The 19,688-nt window shown below is 39.4% G+C and overlaps 1 protein-coding gene across 5 annotated transcripts; it reads right to left on the bottom strand.

Moving 5' to 3' along the window:
- Positions 1-542: 542 nt before the first annotated feature.
- fbxw11a (F-box and WD repeat domain containing 11a) lies at positions 543-17,262 on the bottom strand. Of its 5 annotated transcripts, none has more exons than XM_046859507.1 (15): positions 17,109-17,262; positions 16,098-16,247; positions 13,727-13,831; positions 8,759-8,827; positions 7,687-7,906; positions 7,218-7,404; positions 6,064-6,154; positions 5,839-5,976; positions 5,094-5,212; positions 4,504-4,753; positions 4,103-4,221; positions 3,844-3,954; positions 3,369-3,447; positions 1,694-1,873; positions 543-1,591 (listed from the first exon to the last, which is right to left on the bottom strand). In XM_046859507.1, the coding sequence occupies exons 2-14, from the start codon at positions 16,188-16,190 to the stop codon at positions 1,697-1,699; spliced, it is 1,758 nt and encodes a 585-aa protein (XP_046715463.1). In that variant the 5' UTR covers positions 16,191-16,247; positions 17,109-17,262; the 3' UTR covers positions 543-1,591; positions 1,694-1,696. The 5 variants fall into 5 exon arrangements, with proteins under 5 accessions (XP_046715463.1, XP_046715465.1, XP_046715464.1 ...); XM_046859509.1 differs by having other exon boundaries at positions 16,098-16,157; positions 17,109-17,243; XM_046859508.1 differs by lacking the exon at positions 17,109-17,262 and adding an exon at positions 16,887-17,007.
- Between the last annotated feature and the right edge of the window lie 2,426 nt (positions 17,263-19,688).

Genomic DNA, 19,688 nt, shown 5'->3' on the forward strand with positions numbered 1-19,688 from the left:
TCACTCTGTCCACACTAACCTCAAACATTTCAGTTTGATCTGCTCTATTTGACATTGGTCTTAAATATAAGCTTGTCCAGCAATTTGGGAGTCGAAGTATCTCACAGTTTAAACTATTTTATAAGATGTACTGTAATCCTGGCTCTCCTGGATCAAAACACGTGAAATGTGCACTAATGTGCACTGTACCACCCTGCAGATAGCTGACATAATGGAATAACCAGGTTCTTCCCTCATGCAAGGGTATCCAAGAACTTTGATTATAACCAAAAAGCAGCGGATGTTAGCTCACTATCATAGAAGCATGTACATGGTAATATTCTGCTAGACTGTCATTTAGACATTCACTTTTAAAACAGCGCAGGTTTCACTTAAATACATTTTCATACATTTAAATAAATGAGCAATGATACCATACCAGAAGCAGTGCTGCATTTCATCCCAACATTGTACAGCAATCACTGTGAATGCTAAACACAGATATAAAACTGGGATATATAAATATCAGCACTGGGCTAAACTGTACAACTTGCACACAAAAATAACCACGGTCTTGTACTTTATTCACAATAAATGTATTTTCCTTGAAAAATAATAATTTTAATATACAACAACAATTTTTCGACAAGACAGTTTCGTTTACAACTATAATCTGCTATCATACAGCAAGCAGGCAGAGAGAGAGAGAGAGAGAGAGAGAGAGAGAGAGAGAGAGAGAGAGAGAGAGAGAGAGGGAGGGAGGGAGAGATCTGCAAAACAAACACTAGTCATTGGGTGGAATGACCTAGCAAAACCATACAATGAAAAGGAGTACACTTATATAAAAAGGAATAAAAAAAAAATCTGAAAGTAAACAAACAAAAGCATAGCCAGAAGGAGGGATTCCACACTGTCTCACATGCACAATGCCCACCTTAGCCTTGAGACGAGAAAGAGACGAGGTGGAGAAATCGAGCTCAGTTTTGCTGCCACAGAGCAGTCATTCTCCGGCACTTAACAGAAGTGCGTGTTTCTGGGTCTGGCAAAAAGCCCAGGGCCAGAGAGTTAAAAGGAGAGAAATACTTCACTAGTCCGTCCGTGTAGTCCATTCACTCAGTTCTCCTTGGCAGGTTTGATAAGAGTCCCTTTCTTCAACACCGCAGTCTGTCAGTTCGACAGTTTCAGCAGAGAAGCAGGAAAGTTAAATTGTCTATCGACAGAGTGTTTGGCATGTACATGGGTTGGGGGTTTAGTGCAGGTATCAAGAGTTTCTATTATATTCTAAGAACGTCTTAGTAATTCCCTGGCAATAGATATCATTTCAAGCTTCTAAATGCCATTTGCAGGGTGAATCTAGAATTAATGCTGAGCAAAACCGATAAAATTGTACTGTGTGCTATCGTATTACAGAGACAGTGTTTCCATGTCGTTTCGTGGTTGGCGCGTGAATAGGTTTCTGTAGCAAATTTGAGTGTTCCTGGAGAAGCTTTCTATCAGACAGGAGAGATGAAAACAAGGAGGCAGTTCCTTTCACTCCTTTCTGGGACAGACAAAGCCCATAACCAATCACATCTCAGCTTTCCCAAGATACACTGGCACACATCAAAGGTACCTGGTGAGAGAGAAAAGGAATCAAAACAAAACTTGGAGTAGTGGAAGTGTTCAAACACATATGCAAGTGTGAGTGCGTGTGTGTATATACACGTTTGTGTACCCGCTATCTGGAGATGTACGTGTAGGTACGTGAGGGCGATCTGGCTGCATGAGGGAGTCCTTCTGGTTGTCCGTTAGGAGAGACATTAAGGAAGTCCCAAACAAGGATTGTGTCGTCATGGGAACTGCTGATGATCTGGAACTCATCAAACTGTAGACGGAACACACGTCCAGAATGCTCCTGCGAAAGGTAACCATGACAGCACAAAATTAAAAACACACATATACACTCGCCAAAAGCAAACCACATCAGAAAACCCATGGCAGGTGAAAGATGGTGAAAATGATGACAGCAAGATGCTGATTTATTCAGGTTATTAAAACAAGCAGTTCCACCTGCCTTTCGATGACAACTGTGTTCCAATCAAAAGGCAGCTTCATACATAAGCTACGTTTTGCTGGCACCTGAGAAAAAGCTGTCTTTGTTGAAGGCACTTGGCATATGCACTCGGTGTACTGGTGCATTTAAATGTTTGTGGGAAAAGCAACACTTGATTTGTGTGCTTTTCGAGCCATTAAGGTTGTTCGAAGTCTGCTGCGAGGCAGTACACTGTACATCAAGCATAAGCAAGGTAATGAATGAGACCAATGATTTAGGTAGTTAGCATGTACAAGTTCTCTCTTTTATACAAATAAAGGCAGTATAATTATGGAAAAAAGATGATACCAATAGTAATAGTTACCTTTCTCCCCGAAAGTGTTAGGAAATTACAGAGTAAAGTCTCAAACTTGTATTTAAAATAATGCTGTAATAAAATTGTTGGGCCCAGGCATCTGTTGATTTTAATAAAACTTGAGCATAACTATTATTCCAGAGAAGAACAATTTAATTTATATCTGTGATGGTCTGCATTTTTTCTGCTTATAAAAAAAAAAAAAAAAAAACCTGCAACAGCAGCACGATTTAAGGCTTAACCATTTAATCATTTATTCAACCTAAAGTGGTTATGTATTGTATCACACTGGCATTTCACACCATCACTTTAGACAGGCTAGTGTTACAGACTCTAAACAGATGAGACTTGTGTTTTGAATTGGAACCAGAAAATAAATGCATATTTCTCTTACAACATGCTGATTTCATCATCAATTACTTAGCAAGTGAAGTCAGCACTTTGCTCTTTAGCACAAAGATGGTAAAAAGAGAGAAAAAAATATATATCTTTGAACGTTTATGAAGTCTTTTCTTTCTCAAAAAGTTGTGTTGTGGCTTGTTGCTGCCAATCTGCTACAATAAGGTTTTCTAAACTGTGACCAGTTTTCTTTCATTGATTGTTATTTGATTCTGATACAGTTCTATTTCGAATACCTGGCTGGGTCTACATCTGACTGGTGGTCCTCCAATTCAGGACCTTTTTTGGCTCATAATTGGTTTCAGTATAATTCACTGACAAGATATACAGCTGCTCTTACCAAAAAAGGATGTTTACCTCATAGGATGCTAAATAAGTATAAAGCAAACATAAATCTTGATTTGAACACAACCAGAAATATAGCTGCTTCTAGTTCAGCATCTAACTAGAGGTAAGCTGAAAACTAGCGAAACTGTGATGACACTTAAGTGTGTCCTGAGAGATCTAATACACTGGCACACTTTCAATGAGTGTAGCTATTAATGCCTCCAGAATGGAACAGAGCTTAATAATTTATCATTTATTCACCACTTTTACACTCACCACTAGTGTGCGCAGACAGAGAGTGCTAGCTGGAGCACGAGGGTCCAGAGCAGCCTGCAGATCCCACACCTTAATCTTCCTGTATATATATGAATATGAGAGAGAGAGAGAGAGAGAGAGAGAGAGAGAGAGAGAGAGGAGAGGGAGAGGAGAGGAGAGACAAATGCACTGAAGATTTTTCCATAGAAATGAGTATTGCAATACAATACAACATTAAGAGATGTTAGGAAAAAAACATGTACTGCCCAATGGTGGCAATGTACCTATTTTCCGTCTATGTTAGCTCTCTAGATTAGTCTACTGAGTGACGTTTATTTTAGGAAGTAAGGCAATTTTGTCACAACAGACTTTTTTGGGGGGCCAAAGTGAATTTGTGGGTGTATAAGATACTCTGGATTTAGACTGTAATAATTCATCAATAAATGATCTTTTCTGTGCGACAATCTAAATGTGTTTGCACACGTGTGTGGTTTACCCGTCATATGCGCCACTGACAATCCTCTTGTTGTCAAATCGAATGCAACGAACAAGTTCCTCGTGTCCTTCCAAAACACGAAGACATGCCCCACACTCAATATCCCACAATCTGCATAACACAGAGATATACCATGATATCAGTCCTTAATATATTCAAATGCAAGATAATACTTTTTTCTGGGACATACAGTACAACCTTTTCACACTCAATTTAGAGTGAAACCATTTCTGCTACATGTAGACACACACACACGCACCGTATAGTGTTGTCTGAAGAGCCACTGACCACCAATCTGTCTCTGTACTGGAGGCAAGCGATACCCCGCTTGTGTCCATTTAGTGTTCGGACAAATTCACAGGTACTGGTGCTCCAAACCTAAACACAAACCATCAGGACAGCAATCACACAATGGCCAGAGTATAATTAAAGATAAGCACAATAAGTCAGCTGATATTAATAATATAAATTAATAATAATTATATATATATTTTTTTATGTACACTTATTAACCCAGACTTCATAAAATGTCTGTGTATTTTAAATGTTTATCTAGAACTTTATGCATGCAGTTTAAATACAAAAAATAACTTGAAAGTAAAAACTTTAAAAAAAAATAATAATAAAAAAAAAATTTATAAACAATCATAGCATTTTTACTTTTATAGTTCTGTCTCCTGAGGCCGAGACGATGTATTTGTCATCGAAGTCGACAACGTTGACGGCGGCCCGGTGGCCCACGAGCACGCGGCGCAGACTGATGTCAGTGGCCGAGGCCATGTCCCACACAGCGATGGAGCGATCTTTAGAGCACGTCACCATCAGGCCGTTACAGAATCGTAGGTGAAGGACCGCCTCGTTGTGATGGATCAGAGTGTTAAGAACCTCGCCGGAATTTGCATCCCAAACCCTGATGCAGAACGGGAGATGGAGAACAGAACATAATCTCAAAATATCCTCTAGCGATTTAAACAAGCTGTAGATGTGGATATTTAAAGTATAAAAGAAATCGTCTACCGTTTAAATACCATTAAGATTGTAAAAATGGTGTTTGAGTAAACAGCTTTACTTATACAGGAGTATATGGGAAAAAAAAAACTATCAAATCCTAAAATTCTATTAGGCAAAATAATAATGTAGTCGTAGAAAAGTTGGTTTCAATGATTTATACAAAGCTACAAGACAGTGGACGGAATAAAAAGGGAAAAACAAAAGCTTAAAATAAAAAGGTTACATGTATATTTGTATACCTGACAGTTGAGTCTGATGAACCAGTCACTATTACTCTCTCGTCATACTGCAGACACAAAACTGAACCAGTATGACCTGTCAGAATCTTCAGACACTCCAGTGTGTGCTTATCCCAGATCTGACACAGACAGGAAGAGAGACGCTGCATTAGTGAACACTAATATTTAATTCTTATGTTAGCACTGGTGATTCCATGTTAATGGATTAGAGCAGTGGTCCCCAACCTTTTTAGCACCACAAACAGGTTTAATGTCAGACAATATTTTCATGGACTGGCCTTTAAGGTGTGGCGGATAAATACAACAAAATAAAATGATACGACCATAAAAACTGACATTTTCTAAATATAATAATAAACGTGAATCCACTGTGTTTTTTGTTCATTTTGCTCACTTGGGGGTTTGAATTTAGCGGTAATCTGTTAGCGGCTGGCGCGGCCCCTTTAAGAAGGTGAAACATAATGGAGGCAAGATATGTGACAGAGGCATCATGACATGCATCAAGAGTGAGTCATAGACAGATGTGGCGGAGAGAATCCGGTAATTTTCCAAAATAAAACATCGTTCAGAATCAGATAAATAAATAAAACGGAAATAATGAAAGTTATGTATTCTTTCTGTGCGGTCCGGTACCAATTGACCCACGGACCGGTGCCGGTCTGTCGGCCGGGGGTTGGGGGCCACTGGGTTAGGGGACACTAAAAGACAAGATATTCAGCAAAAGCAGCACCATGCTCCCACACACCTTAATGGAGTTGTCTCGGAGGCCGCTGATGATCTTGTCATCGTCGTATTGTAGACAGTAAACCCCTTTGCTGTTCTCTGATCTGCACTGGATTCTCTGCAGGTTGTGTCGGCCACAGCGCCAGTTTGCCTCAATCGTCTGCAACACGCATCAGCAGAAATAAGAGAAGGAGACAGTTATAATTAAACCCCCTGTATAAATAATTACTACTTCCGAAACGCTCACCTCAATGTCCTGTATAATTTTAGGGTAGAGTGAGTGATAGTATGAGTTGGGAGGGACTTCATTTGTGCGGTTCTTGAACAAATACTTCTCCCTGGAAACAAACAAACAAACCATTTTTGTAGACATGTTTTGTATTTTCCTTTATTCTCAACGTTGTTTGTGTAAAATTTCCATTGGCACTTGTGTTTAAACCCTGAACAGTCAGTGTAATGTTTTTGTTTATGTAATCATTGATTTATTTGTACTTCTAATCCTAAGCAACGAATCTATAATTTAATCAATTCTCATTATTAATCAATTTTATTTGACAATAATTATTAGGGAATCTCTGAATAGCACAGTGTGTATTAGGACTACATCTAAATGGTCTTCAACAGTGGCTGGCATTGTGTTTCACAAGGTTCTCTTAAAGAGCACACTGCTGTTGTCACAAACAAACAGGAAATACATTTCCACCATTATGCTGAAAATGAACAGTTTGGTCTATAAAGACATCTCAAAGTGCCCTGAGGAAAACACTTTCCTTTAACGATTGAATATAAAGTAATTCACTTAATGCTAAGTATGCTGTTCGCTGGCATTAGAACACTTAAAACAAGCTCTTAGAATGCTTCCTCAATATGCTTATTTCCAATTACATGATTATAGTTAAAGATATTTCACAACACTGCAGGGAGAATTTATTATCAGGACTATAAAGACAGTATCCGACTAATCCTATCAACACCGTAGAAGCCACTGGAACTATTTTGGGATGATTTGCTTTAAAAACAATACATATTGAAGTAATGCAGGTTCATACTCTGTACAGTGGACTCAGTGCTCATACATTATGTATAGCTGTACAAAAACTTTTAAACAAAGCAAATCTGCTTTGCAAGACCACTGGATTTAAGATAACTGGCTACTGAGCTTAAGGCTATAAAGAATAAGCCTAGAAATCTGTTTGCATTGTTCATGGCCAAAATGAAAATGTATCATAAGTCCCCTATCTCTGGAAAATTAGTCACGGTGCATCTGTTTATAGCCAATCGATGAAGCCCAGCTCTTTGGGTAGAAAGAAAAGCTGCAGCACAGCAGTTTGGCAGAACACAAGGATTGTGTACAATCAACAGAGAAGTAATTTATTCTTTCAACCATTTCCTTCAGCTCACCACTGATGTCTTTCTGACAGGCCTTTCCAAAGTTGATCAGTTCGGACCATCCTCTCTATAAGCTTTTTCCATAGCATGCCCTCTGAGATGACCCGGTGCCACTCACGACACACCAGCTCAGCAGCGCACAGAGAACGTGCATCCAGAAATGACAGGATGTTCTCCGCTATGTGCTCCAGCCCCCGTGCTGGGGAGACAAAAACAACAACAAAAAAAGGTGACGAGGGACAATTTTCTTACTGGTAAAAATAATCTAAAATAGGCAAATACTGTTTTTGCAAACACCTGAAAATTACAGTGTATGTGAGGGTGAGGGCACATCTGAAAGTAGGATTAAGACATCTCTGTAGTAGTGGGAAGTAGGAGCAGGTGTATGTGTTTACCTAGCAGGGATCATTAGAAGTCCCTTTGTACTAAGGGATTAGGGTAAGAGAAGGGTGTGTGTGTGTGTGTGTGTGTGTGTGTGTACCTGGTAGGGCTGTTATAAAGTCTCTCTGTAGCATGGGTTTGAGGTAAGTGTTGATGTGGCCATGCTGGTAGTGGCACATGCGTGAGATGAGATGCTCCACAAATTCCACCTGATCAGCTTCTGACCACTGTTCGAACATCTGGATACACATCTCCTTCTCCCTGTCAAAGGTGGCACGTGACAGACGTTTCCTCGAGCCAGACAGAGTACCATTTCCCATCTGAAAAAGACAAATATATATATATATATACACAAATATAAAACAGCTTTGGTCTAGAAATCATTGCATCCCTGACTAATATTTCTAAAGTGGAGTCACAGCCTTTGAGGGAAAATTCGTCTGCAATTTAATAAGTAATAGATCGATATAGAATAACCGACCCGTCAAAATGACCACGCGCACAAACTTATTCAGCCTTAAAGTTTCATCTATGAATGTAACGCTATGCTTTGCGAGAGTAATCTATATCTTCTAAAGAGTGTATCTTCGGAGCAATTGCTAATTATATCTTGCAGGGTTAAATCTTTGGTGTTAAAGTTTTTAAAGTTTGACATGCGTATAATATATTGTCATGCTGACGTTTTGCCAAAAACAGGCCACTATAGGTTCATGAGGTTTTTCATCAAGAGAAAGAAGGAACAATAACATTAAACTGTAGAGTCAGGTATCTGTAATGACAATATACTTAGGAGTGACTCATGATCTTGTATCTCAATATTGGTAACATCTTACCACAGTTCTCTAATCTGGATCACATTATATGGGCGTTAACAACATTTCAGAAGAGGAAGTTGGATTGAGCAAGATCAGCATCTTATTGAGATGTCTTGATCCGTCTTCTTCTGACAAACTCATTGTAATAGATGAGATACTATCTGTGGGATGCAGGTTTTATAAAAAAACAAAAACAAAAAAAACAACCTTTAGCTACTTGACCGACCAGACTAGTAATATTGAGGACAGGCCGTTTTTCTACTCGCTTTTAACATTTTAGTTGGAGACGAAAGAATGTACATGCACTGCAGAACTAAATTTACTTAAATAAGGGCTAGGTGAGACATACACACCAACCTTATACAATGTCGTCTTCTTTGGTGAGAGGTCATCAGTGAGATTTTGCGACTCCATCACAGTTAGGTTCTATAGAAGAAAAAGAGGAACGAGGACATATTACCACAAGACCAAGAGCCAGCATATTACAAAATTGTGTGCGTGTGCATGCTTGAAAATGAAAGGGTGAATAAAAAAGGGAAGCATGATCAGAATGAAATGCACCATCTAACCATGTAATCCAGGTCATAAATGAAGGTGTATGATCAAGACCAGAGTACAAAATAAAAGACATAAAACAGAGCGCCTCGAGTCCTGTAGTCTGCATCCTGCTCTGAACTAATGGCTCTGGACTTTGCGCTAAGATTTTACACGAGTCAGTGATTCATAAATAATGCATGAAACATTTACACCTATGGAGGTAAACGACTGTTTGTAGAAATATGATCCATGTGAGAGAGTGCATTCGCCCTGGTGTACTCCGTGCCTCGTTTAGCATCGCTTAGCAAATGGATTTAGTGCATTTGTCCTTGAGGAAACACCGGAGTAGGGAGGTGCTGATCATCAGTAGTACGCGATACCGAGATATTCAAGCGCGGGGTGCAAGTATGCAAAGTATATCAATACAAACAAATAAAATTCCCCCAGACACTTTAAAGAAAAGCTAAACTAAATCTTTCTTGGCGAGTTTCCAAAAATGCCTTTTAGTAGTAGCATTCTGGGCCGTATTTAAGCATTTCCTGGTGCATCAGTGTGATTCTCAATATGAAAAACATTTCAGCTATTAAATAAATGAATGAATGAATGCAAGGGGAGACACTGAAAACAAGAAAACACTTGGCAACAAATTGTTTTATTTATGCACTTTAGAAGCAAAAAAACAAATGTTTAAGTAAGTTTCATGTCAATTAGAAGTTGTCTATTGTAGCACACCATCAAAAACATGCAACGTTAATGTAATTGAATCGTTTACGGAGGTGCAATATAATTAGTTTTTTTTAAACGTAAATAACTTTCAGTATATCCTGTATAACATTAGCACACTTCACTGTTCCCAGAGTAACAATGCCTTAAAGTATCATAATGTGATTTTTTGAGACTCTTCCTCACCCAAACACGCTAGATGAACAAATGTTTGTGGACATCTGACCAGATTCGCAACTGCTTTTTGAACATGCCATTCCACATTTAGTTCCCATTTACTGTTATAATAACCTTCACTTTTCTGGCAAGATTTTCCACTAGATTTTGAAGTGTGGATGTCGAGGTTTGTGCTTACTCAGCCAAAAGGGTGAGAGTAACGTCAGGTACTGAAGTAAGGTGAGGAGGGTTGGGTTGCAGTGAGCGTTCCAATTCATCTCAAATGTGTTCACTAGTATTGAGGTCAGAGCTCTACAGCAGGCCACTCAAGACATTTCACTCCAGCACATGTAAAGCATGTCTACATGACTCTTACTTTGTGCACAGAGACATTGTCATGCTGGAACAGCTTCAGATCTCCTAGTTCAAGTGAAGGGAAAATACTTCCACATCCAAAACACATCCTAAACAGGAAGAACCACATATGGGTGAAAAAAAAACACAGGTGCCCATAATAGTGTACAATACTGAGGTTTTGGTAATAAAAAGTCATCGAACAACCTATGTGATGATCTTGAACCAATGTTATATTTTCCTGTGACTAAATGGGAGATGATTTAAGCTTGAGGTTTTTAACGAGCTGTTCAGCCCCCACACTGCGTGGGAGTACGGAGCAGATCATCGTGTACTGTACAGCTCACAGCCTCGCCGCATGCAACAATTACAGCTGCCCACTGAGAAGAGACGCACTACAAACTCACCATCTTTAAGCCGAGCACACAGACACCCTGTCCTCGGAAACCCGGCACTTTAAAGGATCTTTTAACCGAGTTCAGAGCCGCACAAACACAGTCAATGAGCAAAAAAGGCAGGTGCATGCTTGAAAGGCCAACAGGCACAACAGTGCACATACAAAAGGAGGGGATACGTGCATGCACACACTTGAACAGAGGAGGCGAGCAAATGGAGGTCATGACAGGGCTCAGTCTGAGTCAACACACTATTCATTGTAGACATAATGAGATAAAATAACAGGGCACAAAGTGCGGGAAAAGGAGTTGGTTTGAATAAAAAAAAAATGAACACTGCATCAAAGAATCAGAGTTCGATATCGTGTTTCCTACTGCGCCCACTTTTATGCCGCGCTGCTTTAATTCTTTGATTGCGCCGAAAGTTAGATAATTGCAAACAATTACATGAATGCGTTTGTTCTAAAATCTTGTCACACAAACGACAGTAAAAACACGAACAACTGTTTCTATGTATTGTGGCATGATGTGTTTTCTGTGAAGAGGTTTTTATGTGGCAGCTATGGAAGGAGTCTCCAGTGTCAGAGCTCTGTAACAGCCAGAGATGTCACGCTATAACCCAGTCACAGGATTCACTAATTAAAGGAAAGTCGTCGATTACTTTCTAACGTGACGAACTGGTATAATGCAAGTGATAACAGGAAGTCACTTGTTCCACAATATTAAGAGAGACAGACAGTATGACGTCACATTCTGGAAACAATTAGGAAATAGTGGCAAGTTTATGTGGTCTAAGAGAAAAACACTTCAGGGTGTGCTCTTATTTAAAAATAAATCAATAAATAAAATGATTTACTCAGGGCTGCTGTTCTGGCACCATTTTAATCATCTTATTACAGCACACCTCATTATGTTTGACTCCTTAGAAAATATATTTGAATCATCACTACAATTTAAATAAATCGCCATCTGAAGAAGGAAAAAAATTCTCTCTCTGAAGTCATTGCCTGCTTTGACACAGGATTTTCTCAAATGTGATGCATCTGTTCCTGTAGTGTTGAAAAGCTGAGTCATCACTTGACAAAACAACACTGAAGTACAAACAGTGCTTTCTCTGAAATATCGATAAGATCTGAACAAAATATGGTGACGGTAACCCTAATTAGGTGATGTGTACAAGTGTAAAACCCAAAAGTACAAAAATATATATATTTTTTTAAAACCACTAAACAAAACCCATTAAAGCCTGAGCACAAAAACAGACAGAATTCAGACTCGGTGGCGGAACCAAACTATTATAAACTGCACATATACCGACAAAACAGAAGCTGGAGATGATAATTGGCAGTCAGCATGACTCTCTGTAATCTCCACCCTACACACCCCACACACCCTGCCTACATCAGAGCCACCATCAGCACTGAGCAGCTGCTCTAATTTCAGCTCTACACAGACCTGACCATAATGATCCATTTGTTTTCCTGGTCACAATTAGCTGGAAATATAATCAGTAATCAGGCTTATATCTTTGAATTTAATTATAAAGAGCAGGTTGGAAAAGGCTGATGGGAATCAGCAAGGTCTAATGATTACACAATGTTAAGCAAAGAAACTGTGCGTTTGTTTCAGTGGGTGTGTGGGGGGGGCAGCACCACTGCCGTCACAGTCGTCTCCTCACCTGTAATTTGTCTTTGCTCGCCGCACATTACTGTCTAAAACGCCAATCGTGGTCATTTTAATACGCATTGATGCTGAAATCGTTGCTCAGGAAATCTAGGATCACATTACCGCTGTTGAATTATCCGTATTGATTGCCGCGCTTGCCATAACCCATTACCGTTTCAGCTGCAACGGCTCAGTCTCAGTATTCTTTTGAATTCAAAACTGTTAAGATTGTGAGATTTTCTCAAATGTCTAAGGAGTCTCCAGTGTGAAGGTTGGTGCAAGTACAACATGCCTTCGCTTAGTTAAAACATTAAATGGTTTTATTGTAAGCAAAATCCAGACCATTTCATTTGCTGACTTGTCTGACTGTTCCTGAGATTAAAGTTGTATTAACTCACACAAGATTCCAGACATGCTATAGAAATGGATACATATATTCTCTACACTTCCTGTCCTTCAAACCCTGAATCATGCAGCTGTAAGCAAGCTCAATTACATCCTGTCCGGCTAAAACTGGGGAAACCAATCCAATGTGAGATAGCTCCAGCTGATGTGTGTGTGTGTGTGTGTGTGTGTGTGTGTGATGACAGCGGGATGAGTTTCCAGACATATGCTATCTACAGACGTTAAGTCATATACACAAACCACATGAGAACAAGGCAAGAACAAAATCTTTTGCTAAACAAATATGAAATAATTCAGCAGGGTTCAGGGTAAGTGGTATGAAAACATGCAGGGGTGGACGAATAACGAGTGTTAGCTAGTACACAATTTCAATATTTTGAGAAACCTAACTGACCAAATAGTGTACCTAATGTACTAGAATGGAAAGCTTGCTATAATGTGTATAATACAGACTAGGGGAAATGTACGAGAGGAATTTCCTGGGGCTCATGTACCTATAGTTGTTCTTCACTGCAGATGAAGTGTTTGATGCATCATACTGTGTTTATGCTTTTGACAAGACGCCAGATTTGGGCTGTACGCTGTGGCACCTATTCATTCAGTATATTGCATGTAAAATATTACTTGCATCTTTTGAGCTCGTGGTTTGTACATATTGTGCACCATAATGTTTTGCTCATTCAATTATCAACCATGCCACACTTTGTGTAATGTCTAACTGTAATATAAAAGGCAGTCAAGATCCAACCATCAAATAAGTCCATTAATCCCTGCTTTTACTCTGATACTCTCACAGACAGTAAAGTGTCAGAATAAGATCGAGAGGTCGAGTAACGCTGACTTTACCCAGCCTGTATTTTCTGTCATCTTCAACATGCTCATGCACAAGTTCCAGTAAAGTGGAGTCGATACAAATGTCAGAGACCCTTGCGAAGTGAGCGAGTGAGTAGGTGAGCAAAATGCGACAGACACATGGACGATGGGCGGATTGTGGGGAAGAACCACACTGAGAGGAGAAAAGAAGAGAAAGAGATGGAAGAGAGGAGGTGGGAAAAAAATATAGAGGGAGTATTGAAGAGAAGAGCAGAACCTGGTTGTGGGCCCGGGAGGTGGGGAGGCTCTGCAGGCACCTGAGAGCACACAGGCTCTCTGCCACCGAGGAACAACCCAGCCAGAGAGAGCGAGGCAAAGAGCACTGCGTCAGAGAGAGAGAGAGAGAGAGAGAGAGAGAGAGAGAGAGAGAGAGAGAGAGAGAAGAAAGGAAATGAGCCATGAAAGAAGTGTTAAAGGAAAAGCAAAAAGGGTAGTTAATAGTGAAAAGGGAGAGAGAGAGAGAGAGAGAGAGAGAGAGAGAGAGAGAGAGAGAGAGAGAGAGAGAACGTGGGTGCAATTTGGATGAAAGTTATTAAGAAATGGCCAGCAAGAGTGAGAATCAGAAAGAAAAAGAGGTAAAGTGAGAAAAGGAGAAGGAAGTGAGAGAGTGGGGAGGGGAGTGAAGAGGGAGAAACAAAACAAAAAAAACAAAAACAAAAAAAAAAAAAAACAGTATTAGAGCAACATACAGTGAGAAAATACACACAAACACACCCACCTAATTGCAGACAGTGTCAGACACACAACATTTAAGCATCAGGCCTGCATGATGGAGTGGGCAGGGCTTTAAGAGCAGAGAATCAGCTCTACTTGCTCCTCTTTTTATTCTTAAATGCTTGGTTTGTGTTTATGCTAACATTCAGAGCACACACACACACACACACACACACACACACACACACACACACACACACACACACAAGCATGGCCCCACCCAATCAGCTTTATTCACACTGAACTGTGGATCACAGATCATACACAAAGCCAACAGAGGATGAAGAAACAGGAAGTAAACAGGTTCTCAAATGTGGTTATCTTGTTTTATGGCGAATCGGCAATGTACAGCCTTAAACTGATGAATTGAACAGTGTGGTGCAAACACAATGGTAATACAACAAGGCAAACAAGACCACTAGAATAATCCCCACTTAAACACACAAAAACTCCCTAGGGCTGGAAAATATGACACTATCAATATGACAATCGCAGTTATGCTTCTGTTATCTGATCAATAAAAACTTTTACATGTTGTCAGGCGGCCGTAAGAGTAATAACAAGGTAATCACGTGGCCTTGTTGATTAATATTTTGCCAGAACACGTTTAGGACTACAAAGATTACTACATCTACTAAAATACGTATTTCACTTGGAAAATTACTCGAAATGTTCCCAAAAACAGATGAGACCCAATTAAAAATGGTCCAAATATAGCTATATGAGCTATGTACTTAATATGAGATTAGGTGTACACCTGCCAGTAACGAACGACGTCACATCACGTCTTCATATTTGCCTAGCCGGTGCTGCTCAATCTGTCTGGGGCTGAGGAACGGAACTTTGCTTCGTCGGGCTTTCGAGAAGGGCAAGCCGATGTTATGTTTGTCCGTGACGTGTCCGAGAATACAAATATAAAAATAGAGGTCTTAAAACAGAACCTTGTGGGATGCCGGATCTCTCCCCCTCCCTTCCCATCCCATCACGCCCAACACTGGTGTATTATACACACACACAATGCAGTGTAATATGGTTAATCCCACGCAGAAGAAAGCCAGTCCACAATGACATCATCACTACAATAAATCAGCATGAGGACAAGTCCGAGATCCTTTAGATGCCCAAAACTCAAAGCAAGGTGTCCCTGAATCATCTCCCGGGTTCAACATGCACCTGTGATTAGTTCCCATTGTCATACATCGCCAATCATACAGAAAAACTCAGGACTGTGCTATTATTTACGTCAGGACCCACTACAAGGAATCAGTTCACCACCTAGCGTGGATTTTAGTCAAATCCGAGAGACGCCCGGAGAACTAGCACTCCTGTAGCCCTGATACACGACCGAATGGCGCAGTAACACTCCCTCAACCCGCTCCCCCACCCACCCCCACACTGGCTCCGTCCCAAACCGCATCCGAGTGTACCTAGGCGAAGGCAGGGAGTGCGAAATGAGCGCGCCTACGCCAACTATCGCCATGGCTACTACGGCGTTACAGCGCGAGCGCACTCCGAGGTGTGATTTTGAACGCGGCAGCTTTCCACCAAACCACTACGCAGTTGTTGTTGTTCTTCGCTCTCCCCGAGTTATTTTTTTTTTAATCATATCCATTATATTATATCTCCAGTTACATATCTCGACAATATAATTTGGTTTCAAACATGTTTTTAACAAAAACGAAACAAACATCGTTTCCATCTCTTCCCTTATTCCGAGCGCAGGCCTCGGAATTACACGTAGACTCGTCGACGGGTTCGCGGCCCTGCTGGACAACCAGTTACCCTTACGCTCGGTATTAATCCTCCAGATAGAAGCCTGAAATCCAGCTGGTTTTCCGTGAATGAGTTTAGCAGTGATGCGGGTTCACACTCACCATCAGCTCCAGGGTTTTGTCCTCCATCTCCGGCTCCATGGTGCCGAGCAGTCCGCCTCTCTGCGGAAATGGAAACCAGTCATCGAACGGCATTCAGGTGTGAAGCCAGAAACAACACCACACGACCACCTTACGCCACACCTACAAGCACTGATGTCAAAATAAAACTTTTTTTAGTCACCCTCCCCCGCGAGCAGTTCTTGTGGGAGTGACATATATTAGAGTACGAAACCATATAAATATATATGATCAAAAATAAGGTGATTAAATATCCTTATTGTTCCATAGTAGTCAAGAACAGTATGCAGAGCTGGAAAGAGTAATAAAATATTCTACCCAAAAGTTACAAGGCTACAAGGGGATTAATACAAATGATGTAATTATGTACAACTACTTGTTTTTAATTGAACTAGCAATAACAAAAACGAAATAAAAACTAAACCCTCAATGATTTGAGTCTATTGTGTTATGTACTTTTACAAAAAAAAAAAAAAAAAAACACATACATGCATACATATATACAAAGACAGACACACACTAATATATATATATATATATATATATATATATATATATATATATATATATATAAATAATATACGTATATATACGTATTATATATAAATGTATTTACTTTTTTTTTTACTCAGTAACGAATGTTGTAAAATGTAACCAAGTACAATACTTCAAACAAAACATACCTATATAAAAGTAACATTACAGATTTTAAAAACTAAGAATTACAAATAAAATCAAATTAAAGTAACGCGAGTAAATGTAATTTGTTACTTTTCATTTGCATTTCCTGGCTTTTAAATCCATGCATCGGTCCAACTTCTTTAAGTGAAACCGTGTTTAATGAGGTACTACCTAAATTAGGAGGAATTATGGACAGGTGGCTTCCTTCAGTCTTCACGGATAAATCACCCTGATTTTACATTCAATTTACCACAAAAAAAGTTTTTTCATTTTTAAGTGTGTGGTATTTTACAAAGTAATTTTTTTAAATACCTGTTTTTAAAAAATCTAGATGATCTTTTAATTGAAAGAATGAAGCAGCGTTTCCTCCTTTGGCTGAGTGTTGATTGTCGATTCTGGCTTCCGTACGTAACAAAAGCGCTGACTTCACAGGGGTTGAAAACAGCGCATGTCCCGGTTGGCTAAATCAAGCCAGGGGGCGTGGTTTCACAGGTTTTTTTTTTTTTTTTTAAATAAAAAACACGCTGCTTTCTGATTGGCTCGGCGTGTTGCTGGGGGTTTTCTCATCATACCCAGCAGAATATATGACCATCTTACTGTCCACTTTAATAGGAACACCGGGTCCACCTGCACACTTGTACAGTTATCAGCAGTATAGTGTGAACAATGATGCAGATACAAGCAATGCATGTTTAAATCAAACATCAGAATGGGAGAATTTGTTGGTGCGATTTTCAAACACAACGATTAAACTGCATGACTGTCTGATTAAAAACGGGGAAATGAGTGTGTGTATATATATATATATAGTCATTGGGTCTCATCGACATAGCAAATAAGACAATGTTTAACACAAGGGAGGTAAAAATGACTCCAATCTTATATATGGGTGAGTTACATATAGCTCTAATATATGGACGATCCCATCCAACACCATGGAGATGCAAGGTCATCACTAGGCACCATAAACGCATGCACATTCAGGCATAAATCAACCGCCTGCATGCTTTTAAGAATTGAGTGAAAACTTGCAGACTCGACATTATCATCATTATGGAAGTGGGGCACATTGGGTCACTACACAATGAACTATTCATTTTATATATATATATAGAGAGAGAGAGAGAGAGAGAGAGAGAGAGAGAGAGAGAGAGAGAGAGAGAGAGAGAGAGAGAGAGAGAAAATTAAAAATAAATTCCCTCTTTTCCCTTCTAATTGATGGAAATTAATTATTTTTAAACAAGGCACATCTTCCTCAAACGGCCCTAGTGATTTTGTTAAAAGACCATTCTTACTTAAACTTTAATAACTATATAACACACACATCATATATAAATACAGATTTCTTAACCTAGAACATCTTTGACTAGTCCAAATCATTTGTTTTTACCAACGTAGCATTACCCTGTGGACACAAACATCATTACGAGGATTTGACCTGATCAACCAAAGTTCTTTCCAAGCCCTGTTTATGCCATTCCACTAGAAGAGGCCGACAGATGCTGCCTGCATGCCTAGCCAGGTTGGAACAGCTAGTGGGAAGCCTCGTCAATTCCTCCAACTATTTTTGTATGTCATGGGTGAGAACAGATTGGAATATGTACATAATGATAAACTGTTCTAGAAAAAGCAGATATCTTTATCAGTACTGCAATAATGACAATTTGACAGCTCAAATCGACAACACATTGTAAATCCTTTCCGCTCAAAAGCATTGATACACTTTAAACACAAGGTTCGATTTCAAGCAAAGACAAACAAGCTGGATGGAAACGTAGTACGCTTAATTTTTGAGCAGCTTCAGAAGTGCCACGAGTTGCCAAATAGCACGCAAACGATGCATGGAAAAGAAAAGCATTTTGCGACACAATAGGTTCTTAAAAAAACGACCCTGGCTTTACCCAGTGTAACTGAAATACCGAACAATCGTGGCACATTCAAGAAGGACACCATGATTATAGGATGAGGGTTTGGAATATTCCTATATATCGCACAACCTTTTTAATTAGTTTTTTTTATGAACTGACCTTGACAAATGAGCAAGCACAAGGCTTAAAAAAGAAAACGGGTTTAAGTTCTGCTTGCTTGTGACCGATCATGTGTGTTGAATGCCACTAATTGCTTCAGAGGGAATGTTTATTTTATTAAGTTGTGGACAAGAAAAGCCCTGTATGGAATATCAGTCATTGGCAATATCAGCTTTGGCTAAATCACAATCTGTTCTGGAAAAAAAAAAAAAAAAAAAAACCCAACAAACCCTGATTTTTCACTCATTAAAGTGTTCAATAAACATTTTCAGGCTCATAATCGTGGTGGGTGATTTCAAAGGAAATCTGCCTTTCAGTGTGACTTAAATACAAAGGACTCGCACAAAAGCAAACAATTTCTCCATCTTAAAAAAACAGAAAAAAGCACTGTAAAAGCCTTACAAAGATTGACAAAAGTATTTTATATGTTGATAACCAATGCCATCATCCTTTTCTCTCAAAGAAAATAAAAAAACAAACAAACAAACAAACCAGGTCACATGTATGGATATTGGATTTTAAGCATTTCAAATTTAATACTCCCCTCCCGCTCTACAGAAACCCAGGTAAAAAAAATCCCACACTGTCATAAAACACAGCAGCAGCAAATGCCAGTAATAATAATAATAATAAAAAAAAAAAAAAAAAAAGAAATGCAAAAAGGACCCACAGAGGTACGGATAGGTTGCTGGGGTAGTAAAAAAAAATAAGAGGGAGGGCAAGGGATATAAAGAAAAATATATATTTCTTTATAAGAGGAGTGAGTCCAGACATGGTTCTTTGTTGGGCTAAGTGGAGATAAATCATGGGCACGTGCTGTCAGTTCTTGAATTCAAAAGGAAAGAATAAACAAAATGAGGCAAAG

This window comes from Silurus meridionalis, chromosome 10 (genome assembly GCF_014805685.1).
Source record: "Silurus meridionalis isolate SWU-2019-XX chromosome 10, ASM1480568v1, whole genome shotgun sequence".
In the NCBI taxonomy this organism is placed as follows: domain Eukaryota; kingdom Metazoa; phylum Chordata; class Actinopteri; order Siluriformes; family Siluridae; genus Silurus; species Silurus meridionalis.